Genomic DNA, 19,616 nt, shown 5'->3' with positions numbered 1-19,616 from the left:
CTCAGTCTCGAGAGATAGCTCACTGGTTAAGAGTATTGGCTGTTCTTGCAGAGGACTTGGATTCACGCCACATCACAACCATCTATAACTCCACTTCTGGGAGATCCAAAGCATCTTCTGAAAACCGAGAACACTGCACATACATACATGCAGACAAACACTGACACACATGCATGCAAGCTAACATTCACACACATACATGCAGGCAAACACTCACACAGAGAAAAATAAACAAATCTTTTGAAAAAGCAATGAGATGGAGAAGACAGCTCCTTCAAGAATGGAACTAGCTGTGTTCATAAAGGGACTTGGCAGAGGGAATGCATTTCTTGCCTGTGACTGTCATATGAAGAACATCAATAAGACCCCATCAGATGCTGGTATCTTTGCAGCCTTCCAAGCCTTCAGAAATGTGAGAAATTACCCAGTCCATATTCTGTTCCAGTAGCACAGACTAAGACTATTTATGTATTCAAACAAATGCACGTATGTATGTGTATGTAAATGCATGTATACACATTACATAACTTGGCCCACAAGATGGGTCTGAGAATAATAACAAAATAGCAGCTGGCATGCCTAATACCTGGGCTTTTACCTCTAGACATTTTTTAGTAAAAGGAAGTGGAGGTCCTTAGAGAAATGGCTGAACTGAGAGTTGAAACACAGGCAGTACAAGATAAGCAGACCATCTTCCCGTGCCAGAAAATATGACTCCAGGGGTATGACATGAGAGGCAGAGCCACACAGCAAGAAACCTCAGGAGCTGTCCTAGTACATCTGCTGTTACTGGATCACAGCACTTGAGACTAGAGAAGTTAGAGAAAATGTTGTACAGTTCTCATGCCAGGAAGTCATGAGGAGCTTTTTTTTAAAAAAAAAAAACAAAAAACAAACTAAGACCCTTATTAATGGGGATTCTTCAGGGTCCTAAGTCAGTGTAGGGCAGAGTACTGGGAAGGACATGACAGCAGAAGCGACTTCAAAGACAGCCCCACTCTAACGCCACCAGCTCACTGCCCTGGTGACACAGGAATCCACTGGTCATGAACAGATTCAGTCGTTCATATAGCAGAGCCCTGCAGCACAGTCAGTTCTCAAAGGGCCCATCTCCACATTCCTGCAGGACTTTGGAGATTAAGTATCCATCACATGAGTTTTCTGGATGCCTACACACAACCAGGGACCCAAGGGAAGGGAAGGGTAAACAGGCAGAGCACAAACGATGCCAATAACAGTGAATCTCTTCTGAGTGCAACTTCATGGGATATGTGGCATAATCAGAACCAAAATCCACCGACTTAGCATGCAGTTACTAAAACCCAAAGAATAGACACTGCCAAAAGTAAAATCCAGGTCAGAGAGATGGCTCAGCACTTAAGAGCACTGGCTGCTCTTGAAGAGGACCAGGGTTCAGTTCCCAGCACGCAAGTGGCAGCTCACAACTGTCTATAATCCCAACATCCTCTAACTTCCACTAGCACCAGGCACACATGGAATATACAAACATACATACAGACAAACCCACACACACAGAAATCTAATCAAACTGGACTTCTGGTGAGAATGTACCAATGACATTTCATCCATTGCACCAACATTGGAGTGCTGAGTTGTTGTGAATGAGTTATCCTGAGGGTCATACAGGGGAAACATTCAGCACTCTCCAACTCTGCTATGATGTTAAAAGTGCTCTAATGGGTGCTAGGTGTGTTAGCATATGTCTCTAATCCAGTCCTGAGGAGGCAATGGCAGAATCAAAGACAGGCAGATCTCAGTGGATTTGAGGCCAGCCTGGTCTACATAGCAAGTTCCATCCAGCCAGGGCTCCACGGTGAGATTCTGATTATAAATAAATAAATAAATTTAAAGTAAAAAAAAAATGTTTTAGGCTTTGCTAAACTACAATTAAATAATAAACATACTACAGTTAAGGACTATTCTATGCTCATCCTGGAAAGAAAATTTTTCTAAGTAACAATTTTTAAAAGAAAAAATTCTCTGTTCAAGTTTAAAAACAAAAGCTTTTCCAGATTCTAAAATTTTTAAACAAGAGTTAACCTCTGTAAACAAGTTTGCACATGTTACATGTGATCACAAGTGCTGTGGGAGAATGTTCTTGTACACTGTAAAGATTTGTCACTCATATTGGTTTAATAAAATGTTGATTGGCCTGTAACTAGGCAGGAAGTATAGGCGGGGTGACCAGACTGGCAGAATTCTGGGAAGAGGAAAGGCAGAGACACTGTTGCAAGCCAGACTCAGAGGAAGCAAGATGAGAATGCCTTACTGTGAAAAGATACCAAGGCACATGGCTAAACACAGAAATGAATTATGGGTTAATTTAAGTTATAAGGGCTAGTTAGTAATAAGCCTGAGTACTAGACCAAACAGTTTATAATTAATATATATTAATATAAGAAAATTATTATATTATATTATATTATATTAATATAATGTGTGTTTCTTTGGAACTGAACAACTGCAGGACCAGGAGGGACAGAAACTTCTGTCTACACACAAGATCATATTTGCCTAGAAACAGGGTAAATCAGCTTATATTCCTGCACACAGCACCCGCTTTAGCTCCCAAAGTGCTAATGCAGATGAACTTGTGCAAGAAGGTCTCTAAGGGAAGATGCACATAAAATACACCTATAACCCTATAACCCAAACAATCGAGAGGCAAAGAGAGGAGTATGGAAGCATAAGGCCAGCCTCGGCTACATGTGAGGTCCAGACCAGCCTGGTCTACTTGAGACCCTGTCTCAAAACAAAACAAAATAAAACGAAACAAACCAACCAAAAACCCACAAGAGACAGAGGATGACAAACCTTTTCCATCCCGAGGAGGAGCTCCTTTTGCTTTAAAACTATCCACCTGTGCCTTTGTATCTGTTTCCAAAGTGATACTTATCTGTATCTCAGACTTGAACTTGGTGTATTTGTTACTCAGCAACTGGTACCACTTAGGTGCCTAGACAACAAAACAGAAGGCATGGTGAAACTTAAAGGGAAAGTACTCAGCATGTTAAAGTTTTCACTCTTTCCCTACAGCCTTTTCAGTACCTTTCACCTCTTAAAAAACAAAGGCCAGGCCAGGCATATGGTGGTGCAGCCTTGAATCTGGCACTTGGGAGACAGAGGAAAGCCAATGTCTGAGTTCAAGGTTAACCTGGTCCACACACTGAGTTCCAGGTCATCCAAGACTGCAAAGTTAACACCATGCCTCAGAACACAACAAAATGTCTTTCCATATTTTCTTCAAAAGAAATTAATCCCAATAAGGAAGTCAGCAACTAAGTTTCCCTTTGCGAAAAATACTGAAGCCCTCAGACTGTCTTCTTTGCTCTCATTCCAACATTTTCACAGGGGAGAAAACAACACACGTCTATCTTCAGTCTCCAATCTCAGGACAACCTTCAGTAACAAAAGCCTAATTAATTCATCTGTTTCTTTAACTTCTTTGCTCAGTGTTGATATTAAGTCTCTTCTTGTTGCTCTTATCAATTAAGAAAAAAAGAAAATGTTACTACTCATGGTGGTTTGAATAAGAATGGCATCCATAGGTTCATAAATTTAAATACTTAGTCACCAGAGTTGAACTGCTTAAAGGATTAGAAGGATTAGAAGGTGTGACACTACTGGAGTAGGTGTGGCCTTGTTGGAGGAAGTGTGTCACTGGGAGTGGGCTTTAAGGTTTCAAAAGCCAACACCAGGCCCAGTTTCTCTCCCAGTCTGTGGGTCAGGAAGTAGCTCTCAACTACATCTCAGAACCATGCTGCCATGCTCCCCATCATGGCAATAATGGATAAGCCTCTGAAACTGAAAGCAAGCCCTCAGATTAAATATTTTCCTTTGTAAGAGCTGCCACAGTGTCTCTTCACAGCAATAGATCAATGACTAAAATACCACTAAGAAATAGCATAAAATGTCAAGAAAAAGGACCAATGAGTTGTGCTTCATAAGCCATTGACTTGGCAGATACTGACAACAAAGACCTTCTCAGAGGACATGGTAGGTTAAACTACCTGACCACCCAAAAGACAGCACCCTCAGAAATCCCAGTGACCAGACCAGCCAGAAGACATGGCTCAAGTCACAACCAAAAGCACAATACCTGCTTTGTTTCTTGAGCGGTTCTTAAGTCCAAAACAATGTAGCCTATGGTTTCCTTGGCAGAAGACAGAGGGTCCAAGGCAAAGCACTGGAGTTTGATAGGAGTGCGCTGTAACCTACACAAAGATGTGTGTGAGCAGTACGTGAGGCTTTCTTATGTTACGTTTCTAGCAGCCTAAAAAAAACTTTATTATCCAGATTACATGTCTGTCGGGCCACACATTATCTAGTCTGTACTTTCCAAAAGAAAGTAATAACCATTATTTTTATCTACTTATCTGTACACCAACCAGGTCAATTTTTCCTACACACCTGTGATATATTTGGCCTTCTGCAGGTCAGAAATTATCATGAATGTTTAAGAATGACAAAAAATTATCATTCTTATACAGTACTATCACATATAAAATCTGACTACTAAAGTTCTGAACTACAGCGCTTGGCAATGCTCTGTGAGCTGACAGTGACAGGCAGTGTGGAAGCCCTGTCCCAACTCATGCACAGAGCTGAGTAGATGCTGCCATCACTTAGCTAATGGAGTCACTGTTTAACTCCACTTAGCAAATCCACCTAGGAATTCTTAGCCTAAATAACCAAAGTACTAAATAACCAAATAACATGGTACTAAGACAAGTACAAGAACGCAGCATAATCAAATATTCTGAATGCCAGGGAAAAGACAAAATTTTAACATTCATTAAGAATTTAATAGTCCTTCAGATAGATTCAATGTATAATCCAGCAATAAAAGTAGTAAGAATTCTGTTAATTTTGTCAATTTTCTGTCCTGACTTGATTGGTACTCAAGTGATTTGTGGGAGTCTGGATGGTGGTGGCTTTCCTTTTCTTTTTTCCTTTGAGACAGAATTCTATGTAGCCCAGGCCAGCCCTGCACTCTTTTTGCCCTTACCCCAAGACTACTGGGATTAGTAGCAAACCATACTATGCCCACTTTTTAGAAATATATTTTTAAACCAGGTAGTGGTGCACACACCTTTAATCCCAGCACTCAGGAGACAGAGGCAGGTGGATGTCTGTGAGTGTGAGGCCAGTCTAATCTACAGAGCTAGTTCCAGGACAGCCACTCTACACAAAGAAACCCTGTCCCAAAAAACAAAACAAAATTAAACAAAAAACTGCTTTAAAAAACACATTTTGTCATTTAACAAATAAAAGTACTTCTGTTCTTGACTATTTCTAGTCTTAAAGTTCATTGAAGAAAAGATGACGTTACACTTTAGATCCATCTGAGGTGGGAAGACTCACCCACTGTGGGCAGCACCACTCCTCAGGCAGGGTATCCTGAACTGTTCAAGAGTGGAGAGGGTGAGCTGAGCACACGCATGCAAGCATTAATGCATTGCTGTCTGCTCTTAACTGCTGATGTAACGTGACTAGCTGCTTCGAGTCCTGCAGCCCTGTCTTCCCTAGAGTGCCATCTGTGACCTGGGATCGTCTAGATTACCCTTTTTCCCTAAGTGGCTCTCATCAGGGTGCTTTATCACAGCAACAGGAAATGAAACAGAGAAAGAGCCTGTCTCAAAACACACACAAAATATTCAGCAAATATGATGAGCACCATAATCAGCAAGTTATAAAATGCACTTAAAAGCTATAAAAAAAGGACAAAGATGCGGACACAAACTGAGTGGAGCCTCACCTGTGCTGATGAAGGACTTTCCTGTCGATTTCCCAGGCTAACTCAGTAGCAAATTCTGGCTGGTCAGTGTGGTCAACAGGATCAGTAGCCAACTGCTCTCCATCAAACTTTGCTTCTACCACAAGCATATGCTTTGGACGTTTGGGGAAATGGCGGCCTGAAGAGAGAATACATATACATACAGAAACCATACAGGATCATAAAGCACATTTTAAATATTGATGCATGTCCAGGTAGCTGGCTTGCACATTGCATAAACTACTCCCAAATGCACCTGCACTTACTTCCATAAGCTGAAAGCTGTCACTTAGCACAGAGTGCTTCTTCTCCAACACTCATGTGCATATGAATCACCTGGGGATCCTGCACCAGTGCAGAATTGGGCATGGCAGGTCCAGGTGGGCCTGAAAGCCTGCATTTCTAACAGGTGGTCAGACCCTGCAGCAAGCTTGTGGCCCACAAATGAGAACATTAGAAAGAAGAAAAGCAAATGGTAAAGTAAGTAGCTTCAAAAAGAATAAAACAGGTACTTGTCCTAAAAAGAAAATCAAGGGTCTAGTGGAAAGAAAAATTTCAAAACTAGAAGAAAGTAAACAGCAAATAAGAATCCCTAACAATCCTGTGCCGAGGCGATTACTTTGATTTTTCAGTCTGGTGAGGGGGATCATACAGAGGGAATTTTAATCACTATTAAGTAAGCAGCCACCACACACACACACACACACACACACACACCCCACTCACCCCGATTAAAGCTACTTGGTGAGGAATGAAATGGACAGGAAAGGCCTGGATTTGATGAGATGGTGCACACATAGATAACCTCACTTGGGGAAGTGGAGGCAAAGAGCCTGGACGACATGACAGCCCAAACCAAAGTAGAGCAAAGCCTCTCTGGCCCCAGCAGAAGCAAGCGGAAATGGAACTGCAGTGTTTAGAAGCACTGCAGGAAAACACACACTGTGCCATTGCTGTGACCCACAGGCCTTAGAAAGTCAACCTGTGACCAACACGGCCTACCCCCCAGAAGAGGAAGTAAAACTAGAGCGCCCAGGCTAAGAGACAAAACAGTACAAGGACTACATCAGTGAAGTGCCTGAGACTGCCCAGGGATGGGTTCCATGAAGAACACGACCCAAACCGAGGGAGACTGATGCAGCATCCAGTTCAAGGAAGGAAGAAAAAGAGCTGAGTGCAGTTGAGGGACAGAGACAGCTAAGAGCAAGCATATTTACTGCTCAGTCGCGAGGCCCGGGGTTTGGGGTCACAAGCCCTGTAGGCATCCTGTAATCACAGCTCCGATAACATTAGCTACAAGACAACAGAACCACTGAGATTGGCTGGCTCTCAGCTTTACAGAGAATAGGTAGAGTGGCTGAGGTGACCCAAAGGTGGCTTCGATCTCCAGAGGCATGAACAGGTGTGTGCATGTGCGCATACACTCACACAGATACAAACGAAATAAACACATCTGAAAGTGTCCTTTAGAAACGTCAGCCAGAGGTTCTTATTTCAACTCTGTACTGGTTAGTTTTTTGCAAACTTGACAGAAGCTGGAGTCATCTGGGAAGAGGGACCCCTAATTGAGAGAATGCTTCCATCAGACTGGCCTGTAGGTAAGTCCGTGGGATATTTTCTTGACTAATGACAGTTGGGATGTGAGGTGCACCACCCCTGGGCAGGTGGTCCTGGATGGCATAAAAGAGAGCATGCTGAGGAAGCCGTGGGGAGCAAGCATCTTTCTCCAGGGACTCTGATTCCCTCAATGATGAACTGGGACTGGACCATGTAGAAGAGATAAGCCCTTTCCTCCCTCCAGCTGCCCTTGGCCATAGTCTTTATCATGGTAAATTAAGACAACAGAAGCCTTGTTTTGTTTTGTTTCTTATCCTGGAACCGAGCACACCATGAACACACACATTCTAGAAATGTAGCTAAGAAATTCTAAGTAGTTCATCTAACTGGAGTCCTGGGACACAGGAAACCTAAACAGGCGGGCAGAAGTCGTACTTCTTGTTACTCTAGGAGTGCAGACTTATGGGAACTCTGAAAGGTTTTAAGACAAGATCCGTGGATCAGAAAGATTACTATCAGGAAGTTCAGGGCAGTAGTTGCTTCTGGAAGAAAAGAAAACATTTGGGAAACAGAGATCATCACTACAGTCAAGGTGATGAAGGTGTGTAGCCAGGCACGCCGTGGAGACTCATCTGAGTGTATGTAGCACCTATAATAAAATCAACAACTGGCTATTCTTCAGAGGATGATGATGAATCCCAGGCTCCCGGCTTAACTGTAAGCACTACCCGAGCTGAGGAGAGGACCACATGCCAGTTTTAGGTGTGTTTGTGGTAGCAACCTAACCGACATCCCTGACTCCAGGTTCGCTTTCCTGAACACAGCTCCAAAACCTGAGACAAGTCAGATTCGTCCTTTTAGTTAGGACCACACAGCCACCAACCCTCTTAGAAGAGCAACTCTAACCTCCTTGGCTTCCAGGGTCCTCCAAAGCCAACTCATTCTAGTTCTTTCCGACCGAGGGCAATATTCCTAAACACTCACCTTTCTCTACCACAGCATCTTCAGGTTTCGCTCCACCCCCTGTTCATCATTCCTGTTTCCCTGGCCTACCTAGTCACCGTAACGACTTCCCTCCACCCGTCTGTCTGAAGCTGTGGACGGAAGGCACTTCAGTCACTACTTCTATTCCACTGCCAAAGCTACACTGACGCTCTGGACCAAGTTTTTATCCCAGTGCTGCCCAACATATAGTGTCTTACAACACTAATCTGTCCGTGCCAAATAAACAGAGCTCCCTAAATCACGGGCAGCAGGAAAACCACTAGATAGTTTTTCTTCATGGAGAAGACCCTGTTCTAAATTTAAAAGCCTCTATCAACCAATTAGAAAATTATTTCTGGTCCGGGCAGCGGTGGCACACACCTTTAAGCCCAGAACTCTGGAGGCAGAGGCAGGTGGATCTCTGTGAGTTCAAGGTCAGCCTGGTTTACAAGAGAGGTCCAGCACAGGCTCCAAAGCTACAGAGAAACCCTGTCTGGGAGGGGAGGGGGGGGGAATTATTTCGGTCTTGTGGGGGGTTGCTTATTTGTGAGGGCTTGGTTTGTTTTTGTTGTTGTTGTTTTGGGTTTTTTGTTTTGTTTTTCGTTTGCTTGCCTTTTTGTGTTTGGTTGGTTGTTTTTGTGGAAGGAACTCACTAGTAGACCAGGCTGGCCTCCACCTCGCAGAGATCAGCCTGCCTCGGCTACTTAAGTGCTGGGATTAAAGGGATGAGCCAACCACTCCCTGCTTGATCTTGTGTTTTTAAGCGGTAAAGGAACAATTACAGTTGTCCCTATTATTTAATAGCTTCTGGTCAATTTCTTATTCCAGAACCAGAAACCATTTTTACCCAGTTTTTTTTCCCCCTTCTCAACAGCAGCAGACCTCTCCTGAGGAGACGGGGTCTACACCGCCTGTGGTAAACTCTCAAGATGACTCCTGGCGTACTGACAGCCCATTCCAATTTACCACAGCTCCTAATTCCTCCACTTTGCAGCAATCATCTAACTACACAGAACAGAAGCAACGTTTGTGGAGTGAATTTGAGAGCAAAGTAGGCCTCCTTTTCCCACACCATAAGTGTGCTTTGCAGCCAGACCATTCGCCCAGCCTTTGGTCATCTGACCCATCCCTTTCAGACCCAAATAAATGTCATCTCAGGAAAACATTCCCCAGAAGAGGAGGCCGTGACACACTCCCCACTTAACTCTCTCAGTATCTAGCCTCAGTACCACCTGCACTGTTAGCACAGAACCTGACATTCAGTAGGTTCCCGATAAACAAATGTCACTCACTCGACGAACATGTAAGGGTCATTTAATGCACCTTAACGACGGTAGTCCCCTAGGTACGCGATCAAGACACGTAAAGGGTACAGATTCGGCAATACATGGAAATGGTCCGAGGCTTGAGCTCAAGTCAATGGCAAAGTTCTTACTAATGGCATTAGCGAGGACCTGCTGCACCGAGCGAGCTTAGCAGGCACTTTTAGCTCGTATATAAAAGCCATCGACAGGCTGCTTCTGATGGAAATCGGTTTTTTTCTACATTCTCTGGGGCTATGGCTAGTCACGCTAAATATCACTTATCCCTAATAGCACTCACGCTCCCGGGAGAGATGTTTAAATCAATTGCCTAACAGCCCTCGCTCCATGCAACTGAACAAGTCCTAGGGGACCACAAAAGCAGAGATGACAGGGTTCATAAGGTTAACAAAGCCGCGGTCATACACTACTCTGCTGAGGTCTGGGAAACAACAGTTGCAAAAGAAAAGAGAGAGAGAGTAGAAAAGAAAAGAAGAAAAAAAAAACACCGGAGGCCGCTCACCTTCTAGGATGGATACAACGATGAGCAGCTGGTCGGATTTGGAGACCATGGTCGCGGCGGCGGGGTCTGCAGGGAAGGAAACCCCGTGAGGCGCGCAGCCGAACCCCGCAGGCCTGGGAGGCTCCGCAGAGCCCGGCCCCGCTCCCCCGGGCCGCAGATCAGACCCTAACCCTACCCTAACTCGGCGACCGCGCCCCACAAGCCCGCAGCCCCGGCACCTTTTGCCGCCTGCTAAGCCGCTTTTCAAACGCCCGGGCAGCCGCAGCGGACGCCGCCGCGCCCCGCTTCCGCCTAGCAACCAGGCCCGCAGGCCCAGAGCCCGGGGGAGGCTGGAGGACAAAGGGCGATAGAGACCAGGGCAGTCGGGGATAGAACGTCCACCAGTCCGCCTCACCTCCCGCCCTTTGACGCTCTTTCCCGGAGCTCTAGGGAGACACGACTGCAGTCGCCCGCAGCGCCGCCTGCTGGTCGCCTGTGGAAAGGCAGGAGAATTGAACCCCCGCAGACTGCGCAGCCGCACCACTGCCGTAAATGCTTCCTGGTCCTGCGTAGCTAAGATCTCCTTAAGGAGTAGGAGGGCCGCGTACTGTAAACGGTATGCTCAGTTTTAATCTGAGAAATAAAACGATAGTTTGCTTTTTAATGCCCAGTTCTCAGGCACCTGGCGTCAAGACAACTGACCATGTTAAGTCACAGAAAATTAATGACCCGAGTGTGAACTGTTCTTGTGCAGCTCTTTAAATATTTGTCCTATGACCGCAAGTCGTGTCAATACGGTAGTTACTGTAACTGCTGGCGCTGATGTAATCGCTCCCAGAATAGGCTGTACCTTAGAAATACCTCTTTAAAAGGAAAACAAAATTGTCACGTGGACGAGAATGTTTAAAGGTGTAGGTTCTACCCAGACATAGGAAATTAGCAAAATCAAGGCTGAAAGTTAACGTGTGGAAATGCCGTAAACGCACATTTCCCCTTCCAATTTCAAGATTTTTTTTATTTTTTTTATTTATTTATTAGGAAAGATTAGAGATACTTTGAAGTTTTATGTAGCTTAAAACCTGGAAAACTGAATGGGTTGGAGCCTTCGTGGACACGTTTAGCGTTCAAATTTGTGGAAATTTCTCTTGGAAAATCAAAGGTAAAACACGGTAACAGAGGGCAAAAAGTAAACCAGCTGAGCCGAGATCTCACAAAGCGGTGGGCCTGGGTGTGCTGACTCCGGATGCTCTCCTGTTCTGTAAACCTAGAAGAGGGTTGGAGAACAATTATAGCAATCTTTGAGCCCTGCTGCTATGTTCTGCACCTCTGTCTCTCTTTTATCCCCTAAAGAAAAGGATGTGGAGGCTAGACCAGATTGTCTCTAATGCTCCTTCAGGACTCCTGAGGGGTTTTTCTGAAATGTGCTGTTTATACAAAACTAAACTTCATGTGCCTTGTTGGCACTGTATTCTTTTCTGAAAGATCTCAAAAAGTAGTATCAAAAGTAGGCAGGATCCTATGGTAGCCAGGTGAGTAGTTTTTTTGTATTAAAGGTGCGATGTCAAACGCTACCTAGTTATCTTTTTACATGAGTAATCTCATAATTTACTAGCTATAAAAACTTTTTATCATTTATAATTTTTATTTGAAAAAAAATACACTTATTTTCCTTTAGGATATCCAACAAGGCTGAAAACCCAAATTTGAAGAGTCTCATCTAAAACATCTGTAAAATTAACCAAATGAACTAAGATGAGGGGATAGAGAGATGGCTCAGCGGTTAATAGTACTTGCTGATCTTTCAGAGGACATGAGTTCAGTTCTTAGCACCCATGAAGGCAACTAACTCATAGCTATCTGTAATTCCAGCAGGATGGAGGTCCAGTGACCTATTTTGGCTTCCTCAGACACCTGAACATGTGGAATACACACACACACACTCACACACACACACACACACACACGCACACACAGCTTTTTTCTTGTACCAAAATTTTTGAAATAGCTCCCTTTTCAAAAAGTATTTTATTACATTTTATTTGTGTGTGTTGTGTGTCGTGGGGTCACACTTAGAGGTCAGAGGACTACTTCTGCAAGTCAGTTCTCTCCTTCCACTGTGTGGGTCCTAGGGACCAAACCTGGGTCCCGAGCAGGCAGATGCTTCTACTCGCTGAACCTTCACTATCCCTGTCTCAGTTCTCAGTATCTGACTTTCTTCTCTGGACAACGCGATCGTTTGTGAAGTCCCCCCAATGGCGTTGCTGAAAAGTCATCAGTAGCATTTGCATGATGCCTTTGTTTTCACAGACTGTACAAAATGGATGATCTGAAAGTTGCTGTCTAGAAACGGGCTGTAATTCCATCATCATCCAACCCCATGATCCCATAATCTAATTCCCGTCCTCTATTAGACAGCAGCAGCTTCAGGTCCAGCATAAAGCATCACGTGTTAGTTTAAACTCATGAGGGGAAATGTTATTATAAGTTTATGAAGTACCAATTACTGTCTCCAAATACATAAGAAAATGCTTACAGCATATGTAAATTGTATCTATGAGACAATGGAAGATTCATTGCACTAGGAGCATGTTAAGTATGCAAATTCAAACTGACAGGTACTGAATTCATTAGTTTGCTAATCATGTTATGTAGCTTTCTATTTCTATAAATTTCTGCAAACAAAAGGGCATCTTGGCTCACATCGAACACTTCTTTTCCTATATCTATTTCACATTTTGGATAAACCCTTCTTTGTAGTATTTTTATGGTTCATTTTCAACAACTTCTATGGCCCACCTCAAAAGAGATTGTAAATTTTATTAATATTTCCCTTCATCATCCTATCCCCCAATATATCAACAAGCCCAGATTTATATATATTTAATAAAATTAAAGCAAGCTCTCAGGACCTAATAAAATCAACATGCTTATTGAATAACTGCTATTTGTAAAAACATAGTACCAAAACCTGACCTTCAGCACTGCTTAGAAAAACAACCTCCATTCAGAAGAAAGAATGAGCTGGGTGTGGAGGAATATACCGTTTTATTCCTAGTACTCAAGAGACTGAGGCAGGAGGATGTCTATAAATACTAGGCCAGCCTTCACAGAGTGAGGCCATGAATCAGAATCAGAAAGACAACCTCTCTGCAGCTTAGAAAATGTCACTGGAGAGAAGAGGGAAACAATGGGAGAGCTGGAGAATAAGGTGGGACAATGTTGTGACATGCTGGGGCGACATGGTCATGGCACCCATGAGCTCACTCCAGTTATAGCTACTTGCAGCAGACCTGCACAGGGCCAGGAGACAATATTAGCCAGCATTCTGGCAGGCAACATTAGCTGGCCTCCGTGGTTACAGGTAAAAGACAGACAGACAAGAAGGGAGGGAGGCAAACATATTGGAGAGTGTTGGGAGGGGTGAGAGAGAAGAGTTTGGCATACAATTAAATACATCATTTGCATGTATGAGATTATCCAAGAATAACTAAATGATATGCAAGAAAGAAGGAGGGAGAGAGGCAGGAAGATGAAGAATAGGGAGGGGAGGAGGGGAAGGATGAAAACAGCCCTAATTTAGGGCCAAGGCAAAAGGCCCTTTAAAGCAGGATCTTGTATAAATAAAAGCCATAACTGATTAGAATGTCTTTAATCCATTGAGGAAGGGTCACTAATACCTATCTGAAACTGTATAGCTCAACATCCGAGAGGCTGGCAAATCTGAGCTCCGCGTTCCGTGACACTGCTATCCTTACAATTCTGCTGAGGAACTTTGCTCTGGGGATCAGCTCTTCCATCAGTAAAGCAAGGTTTACTGCTCTCAGCTCACCGTTTCGCCTGTGTATGAGGGTGCGGTGTGTGCCAGTGTGTGTGTAGTCACATCTGTGAGGGGGCATGTACACAAGTGCAGACCCACACGTGTGTGTTTACCTCAGACTGTGAACAAGCCCCGTGAATAGGCACCTTGCTCCGTGGCTGGCTGCCTAATTTACTGAGTCCGGGTCCCTCACTGAACCTGAGCTAGTCTGAGCTAGTTCTGGCTAGTCTAGCCTGCCTGATCTTTAGGTGTGCTCTGGGGATCCGAACATCAGTTCTCTAACGGTTGGAGCAAGGGCTTTATCCACAGAACCATTTCCCTCAGCCTCACTCGACCACATCCCTTCTGGGAAGAGCCCAGGCATAATTTAAATCTCAGAATGTGGCAGGCTTTTGTTTTAACATCAAAAGGCCAACTGTTACAGTGTTTTATCCCTTTTTCTATTATGGCGAAGATAACCAAATTCTTTATATTTTCTCATGTTGGCTTAGACCCATATTCTTGGGGTAATGTCCGCCAAACCATCTTTCTCTCTGGCTTTTATGAAACCAGAACATCTCCCTAGGTCAAAGCTGGAAATGAGGGGTGACCAGGCAGGGCCTGAGCTCAGACGGAACACCACAGCTGTGGAGGAGGTGGCAAGGCCTGAGCGCAGGCAAGACACCACAGCTGTGTAGGAGGTGGGTCTACTCCAGCTGGCTGTTGGCACACAGTTGTTTACCGAGATCTTCAAGTTTTCATGAGAAGCCAGAATTACAGTTTCTGTTGTGAAAGCATCCAATTTTTAAATGCTGGGGATGAGTTTCAGTATAAAACAGCAGCAGTAACCGCAAGACGTGCTGCATACAGGCTGGTTACCTCTAGCCCAAACTGACAGAAGTGCTTACTATAACCAGGGCCTCCAGGGCGCAAAGAAAATTGTAACCAGGAAGAGGATACCTCAAACTGGATAGGAACGGGCTGAGTGTAAATAAAAGCAATGTTTTTGTATGTTGTCCTTGTGGTGTCAGATTCATGGGTCACGTTAGGTGTGAATGGGCTCTGAAAAATTCTATCATGTTTGTCACCATGGTTCTCTCAAGCACAGGGGTAGAGTGGAAGGTGAGAGATGGCCTCTCATTCTGAAGAAGAAGGCAGATCTAGGGAAACTTCTGGAACTTCAGCAAAGGAATAGAAAACGCAGTCTCGGGGGTTAGGGATGCAGCTCAGTTGGTAGAATGCCTTGTTGTAGGGTTTGAAAGAAAAAATGGGCCCCCCTAAAGAAATGGCACCGTTGGGAGGTGTGGCTTAGTTAGAGTGGGTGTGGCCTTTTGAAGGAAGTGTATCATTTTGGAGGTGGGCTTTGAGGTCTCATTTTTCAAGCCACGCCCAGTGAGACAGACTACTTCCTATTGCCTGCACAATGGAGGGTTCTCGATAACTTCTCCAACACCACGTCTGCCTGCACACAGCCACGTCCCACCATGAACCTCTGAACTTATGTAAGCAAGCCACCACAATGGAATGTTTTCCCTTATATGAGTTGCTGTGGTCATAGTGTCTCGTCACAGCAATGGAAACCCTATAAGACACTTGCCTAGCATGTAGGAAGCTCTAGATTCTATCCTTAGCCATGCATAAAAATGGGCATCATGGTTAACCTGTAACCACAGAGGTCGAGGCAGGAAGATCAGAAGGTTCAAGGCCAAGTGAGTTTGAGCCATCCTGAGATGCCTGAGACTCTAAGAAACAGAAAGAGAGAGAGAGAGAGAGAGAACGAGAGAGAGAGGAAAGAGAGAGGGGGGAGGAAGAAGATCAAAAAGAATTAAAAGAAAGAAAGAAAAAGAAAGGCAGAAAAAAGTGGAAAAAATACTGCCCAGTTTTGCTTTAAGCCAATGGTTCTCAACCTTCCTAATGCTGTGACCCTTTAATACAGTAAGTTCTTCATATTATGGTGATCCCCCACCATAAAACGTTGCTACCTCATAACTATAATTTTGCTACTGTTATGAATCATAACGCAAATATCTGATATGTAGAATATCTGATATGCGACCCCTACAGGGGTCAAGACTCACAGGTTGATAACCTCTGCTTTAGAACGTCTCTGTACATAAAGGCAATTGTCATTTGCCTGATTGAGCTCCATCCTCATAAATGGAGGGTTCTCTCATCCACGTAAAGGTGGATGCAGAGAATCAACACAGGAAGTTGTCCTCTAATCTCTAGATGTGCCACCTCCTATATATAGTGCTCTTGCACTTTTGCACACTCAGGCGCACACAATAAATATAAATAAGTAAATGAATGAAGAGACTGTGCCACTGGTAGAATAGCCATATTCTTGAGACAGCAGATTTGTTCATTTGCCTGTTACTTTTAAGACACGATCTCACTGGATATACACAGATTGGCCCAGACTTACTCTGTAGCCCAGACTGGCCTCCAACTGAGGCAGATTGCTGAGAAGGCTCCAAAGTGTGGAACTGGCAGTGGGTGTCAGAATGAAGGACTCACCACCGTCCTGTGACCCAGTAGGGCTTTGATTCTCCAACCCAAGCAAGTTTGATATGATTCCTCTTCTGCAGAGCTTCCTTTTGTCCACGTGACAGCAGCAGTGGAATGTGGGGGCCAGCCATGAAAGCTAAGTCTGGGCAGGTCATCCAAAGGAAGTTCTTTACTTCCAACCATTATCACCTGGGACTCTGGCCATCGATAAATTTAAACGGAGTCTGGAGTCTCAATAGTTTACCCTGAGACAATGCCTGGCAGGCCTAGATTACCCAACACCCAAGAGAAGACCATTCAAAAGGAAATTCCTGGCATTCCAAGCACTGTAGATGGAAACACCTGCCAGCCCTTCACCAGAACACCCCTAGACAAATGTCAGCCAATCAGGGGTCCTGAACTTCAGAGACTCCCTCACCTCTACCTTTGCTACTATAAAAACCCAGTTCTAATTGAACTCGGGGCTCTCCGGATATTCCAATATGTTGGACATGCGGAGAGACCGAGTTTGCAAACTTGATGAAAATAAAGACTGTGCTTTTACATATGGGACTTGGTCTCTTTTGTTGGCTTTTGTGGCGACCCACAGATTTGGGGCATAACACGGAACTCACACCAGCCTGCCCCGTTGTGTGGCAGGGAAGTCTCCTGGCACGGGCTGAACAGGAGCAGGACTCCACGGAATGGTACTGGGGTCTTCTGGTCGACCAAGGTCATGTCTGTTACGGTTCTGTTTAATGCAAATACTGTAAATGAACTCGAAGGGTATGATCCGGGATGTAAGGACTTCAGCAAATAAATGACAAAGGGAAGCTAGTCCTTTCAGGTTCAGGTAACGTTCTAAGCACGTTGACCAGGTGCAGAAAGGAGGCACACCTTTTTCAAGGGCTACAGATGGCTCAGGGATAGCTCCCTTGGCTAGAGTGCTTGCGGCTCTAGGCTCAGTCCCTTCTTTGTCTGTAAAAATGAAGAGTTAGGGGGTGGAGTCTCCCTCAGTTTCTCACCCCACACCCCTAAGCAATAGCACAGAAGTGTCCTAGCCAGCATCATTTCAGAAAGGATCTAATAACTGCTATCCTTTGGTGAAGCCATAAATAACAACACTGTCTTCAGCTGAGGATGGTCTCACTGTCAGCATAAACATTTGTGTAGTCCAAAGTGTGTACACTTCCAAAAGAGATTTAGCAGATGCTGAGAGCCTGAGTGATGTTGAGTGGAAACAGGAGTGTTGGCCTCTCTGTTACTGCCACAGATGACCCAATGGATGGCAAGAATGCCATGCCCCACTGTCTAAAGATAATAAATACATGAGGTGAAAGGGTTCCCCTTTTTACCCAAAACCAAACGAAGAGAGGAGTTTAAGGGATGGTCTCATAGGGATTAATGGGCTTGGTGACCATCACCATGTATACATGTAGAAAGAAGAGAGGAAAAGAAGTGTGTGTGTATGTGTGTGTGTGTGTGTGTGTGTGTGTGTGTGAGAGAGAGAGAGAGAGAGAGAGAGAGAGAGAGAGAGAGAGAGAGAGAGTCTCATCTTGGTGTCCAAAAGGATGGACCAAGGGGTGGAGAGACTGCAGAAGCAAGACACCAAGAACCGGAACCTGAGATGGGAGCTGGTGGGGGGGAAGGGGGGTTCAGAAGTGGCTTAGTGGGAGCAGTCTGCTGTGAGATGGGTCTCCCAGGACAGAATAGATGGTCTTGGGAAGCCCCTCCTCTAAGGTCATTCCCAGAATAATTCACTCAGGAGTTCTTAGGGGACTGCATTCGGCTGGGAGCCCCTCAGAAGGCATGGGGGACTAATAGCTCTTGAACAGAGAAAAAGTAACAAGCAAGGGAGGCTGCTAAGTCAAGGATACTTAGCTTTTCTCCATATCTGATCCCAATTCGTTGAAAGAAAAGGCTACCAAAGAGAAGAGAAGAGGAAGTGGAGTCCATTCGCTCCCCCAGCCTGAGCCTTTATGTGGAAACTTTGCCGGCACTGGAGGCTGGGGGGAGATGCTATTCCAAAGTGAGAGTTAGAATTTGAAATTGGTCTATCTTGGGCTGCTATTAGCAGAAAATGAACAGAAAGTTCAGGCGTCCAGCCAACCATTCTTCAGGGATGAGGGAGTAAGAAACAGATGTGCTCTTGAAAGCAGGAGCAGAAGAAGGGGACCATGTCTACCTGTACCTGACACAAGTTCAGATGCGCAAACCCAGTGCGGCATTGATTGTCTTCCGGTCTTTCCAGCCACACCTTAGGCAGAAGTGAAATGGACTTCACCTTTGCACACCTGCGAAAGGCCGAAGCTTGAAGTCTTGGGACACCTGCTCACATCAGAGCGCCGGGATTCTGAACACTTGCTCTGAACTACCCTAGTGGTTCTAAGTCTGGAGTCAACATATTGCTCTGAGATCATGAAGCTGGGTTAAGACACTAGAGTGGAACTATACCACGTCATGCTGTTGGGGAAAGCAATTCATGAAAGCTAGGAGGTTAAATGCTGTCTTAAAAGGGACGCAAAGCTATGTGGATAAAATAAGCATTTGCATGGTTTTGCTTCTTGTTTTTAATTTTTGGGGTTTCTTTTTGGTTTTTGTTTGTTTGCTTGTTGCTTGCTTGTTTAGTTTTTGTTTTCCAAGACAGGGTTTCTCTGTGTAACAGTCCTAGCTGTCCTGGAACTAGCTCTTGTAGACCAGGCCTCTGCCTCCTGAATGCTAGGATTAAAGCCATGAGCCACCACTGCCCGGCAAACATTTGCATGGTTTTAAAAGCAACATTAACTATCCTAAGAAAATTTATTTGGAACTCATCTTCAGCTTTTATTCTACTCAAATCCTATCGACATTAACCAAATGGTGGCCCTTTGGGACACTCATCACCTACACCATAGAGCCAAGATCTCACTAAAAACTGTTCGCAATAGGGGAAGGGGGAAAGATTATTCCTAGGGGGAAGTGATGTCCTACTTCTGCATAATGCTCATGGGGTTGGTTAAGATGAAAATGATTGCCCTAATTATCTAATGAGGTCATTGTTTTGTGCATCATGTAAATGCTGGTTTTAGGAGAATTCGCTTGGATATCATAGGTTTCCGAGGTGTACTAAGTGGGATCTTGCTGCACAAGACTGTCACCTAAGCTAAACTGCCACCATCTTCAGCAGTTACCTGGGCCTGCTTTCCAAAGATC

At 44.6% G+C, this 19,616-nt stretch overlaps 2 protein-coding genes across 4 annotated transcripts in view; one reads left to right on the top strand and one right to left on the bottom strand.

Moving 5' to 3' along the window:
- The window catches only part of Cep120 (centrosomal protein 120), a 62,387-nt gene extending 51,899 nt beyond the window's left edge, over nucleotides 1–10,488 (bottom strand). For 2 of the 3 annotated variants that reach the window (XM_048419073.3, XM_048419076.3), the window contains exons 1-5: nucleotides 10,381–10,488; nucleotides 10,163–10,228; nucleotides 5,780–5,936; nucleotides 4,121–4,235; nucleotides 2,836–2,977 (exon numbers count right to left, since the gene is read on the bottom strand). In XM_048419073.3, the coding sequence (XP_048275030.3) occupies nucleotides 2,836–2,977; nucleotides 4,121–4,235; nucleotides 5,780–5,936; nucleotides 10,163–10,211 (463 nt within the window). In that variant the 5' untranslated portion in view covers nucleotides 10,212–10,228; nucleotides 10,381–10,488. Of the gene's footprint in view, nucleotides 1–2,835; nucleotides 2,978–4,120; nucleotides 4,236–5,779; nucleotides 5,937–10,162; nucleotides 10,229–10,337 lie in introns of all 3 variants that reach the window. The other variant, XM_048419074.3, reaches the window with a different exon arrangement.
- The window catches only part of LOC146891736 (uncharacterized), a 151,963-nt gene that overhangs the window by 86,141 nt on the left and 46,206 nt on the right, over nucleotides 1–19,616 (top strand). The gene's annotated exons all lie outside the window — the stretch shown is intronic.

Source organism: Myodes glareolus, chromosome 13 (genome assembly GCF_982192425.1).
Source record: "Myodes glareolus chromosome 13, mMyoGla1.1, whole genome shotgun sequence".
Lineage (NCBI taxonomy): Eukaryota > Metazoa > Chordata > Mammalia > Rodentia > Cricetidae > Myodes > Myodes glareolus.
This window is presented reverse-complemented; position numbering and strand designations above follow the sequence as displayed.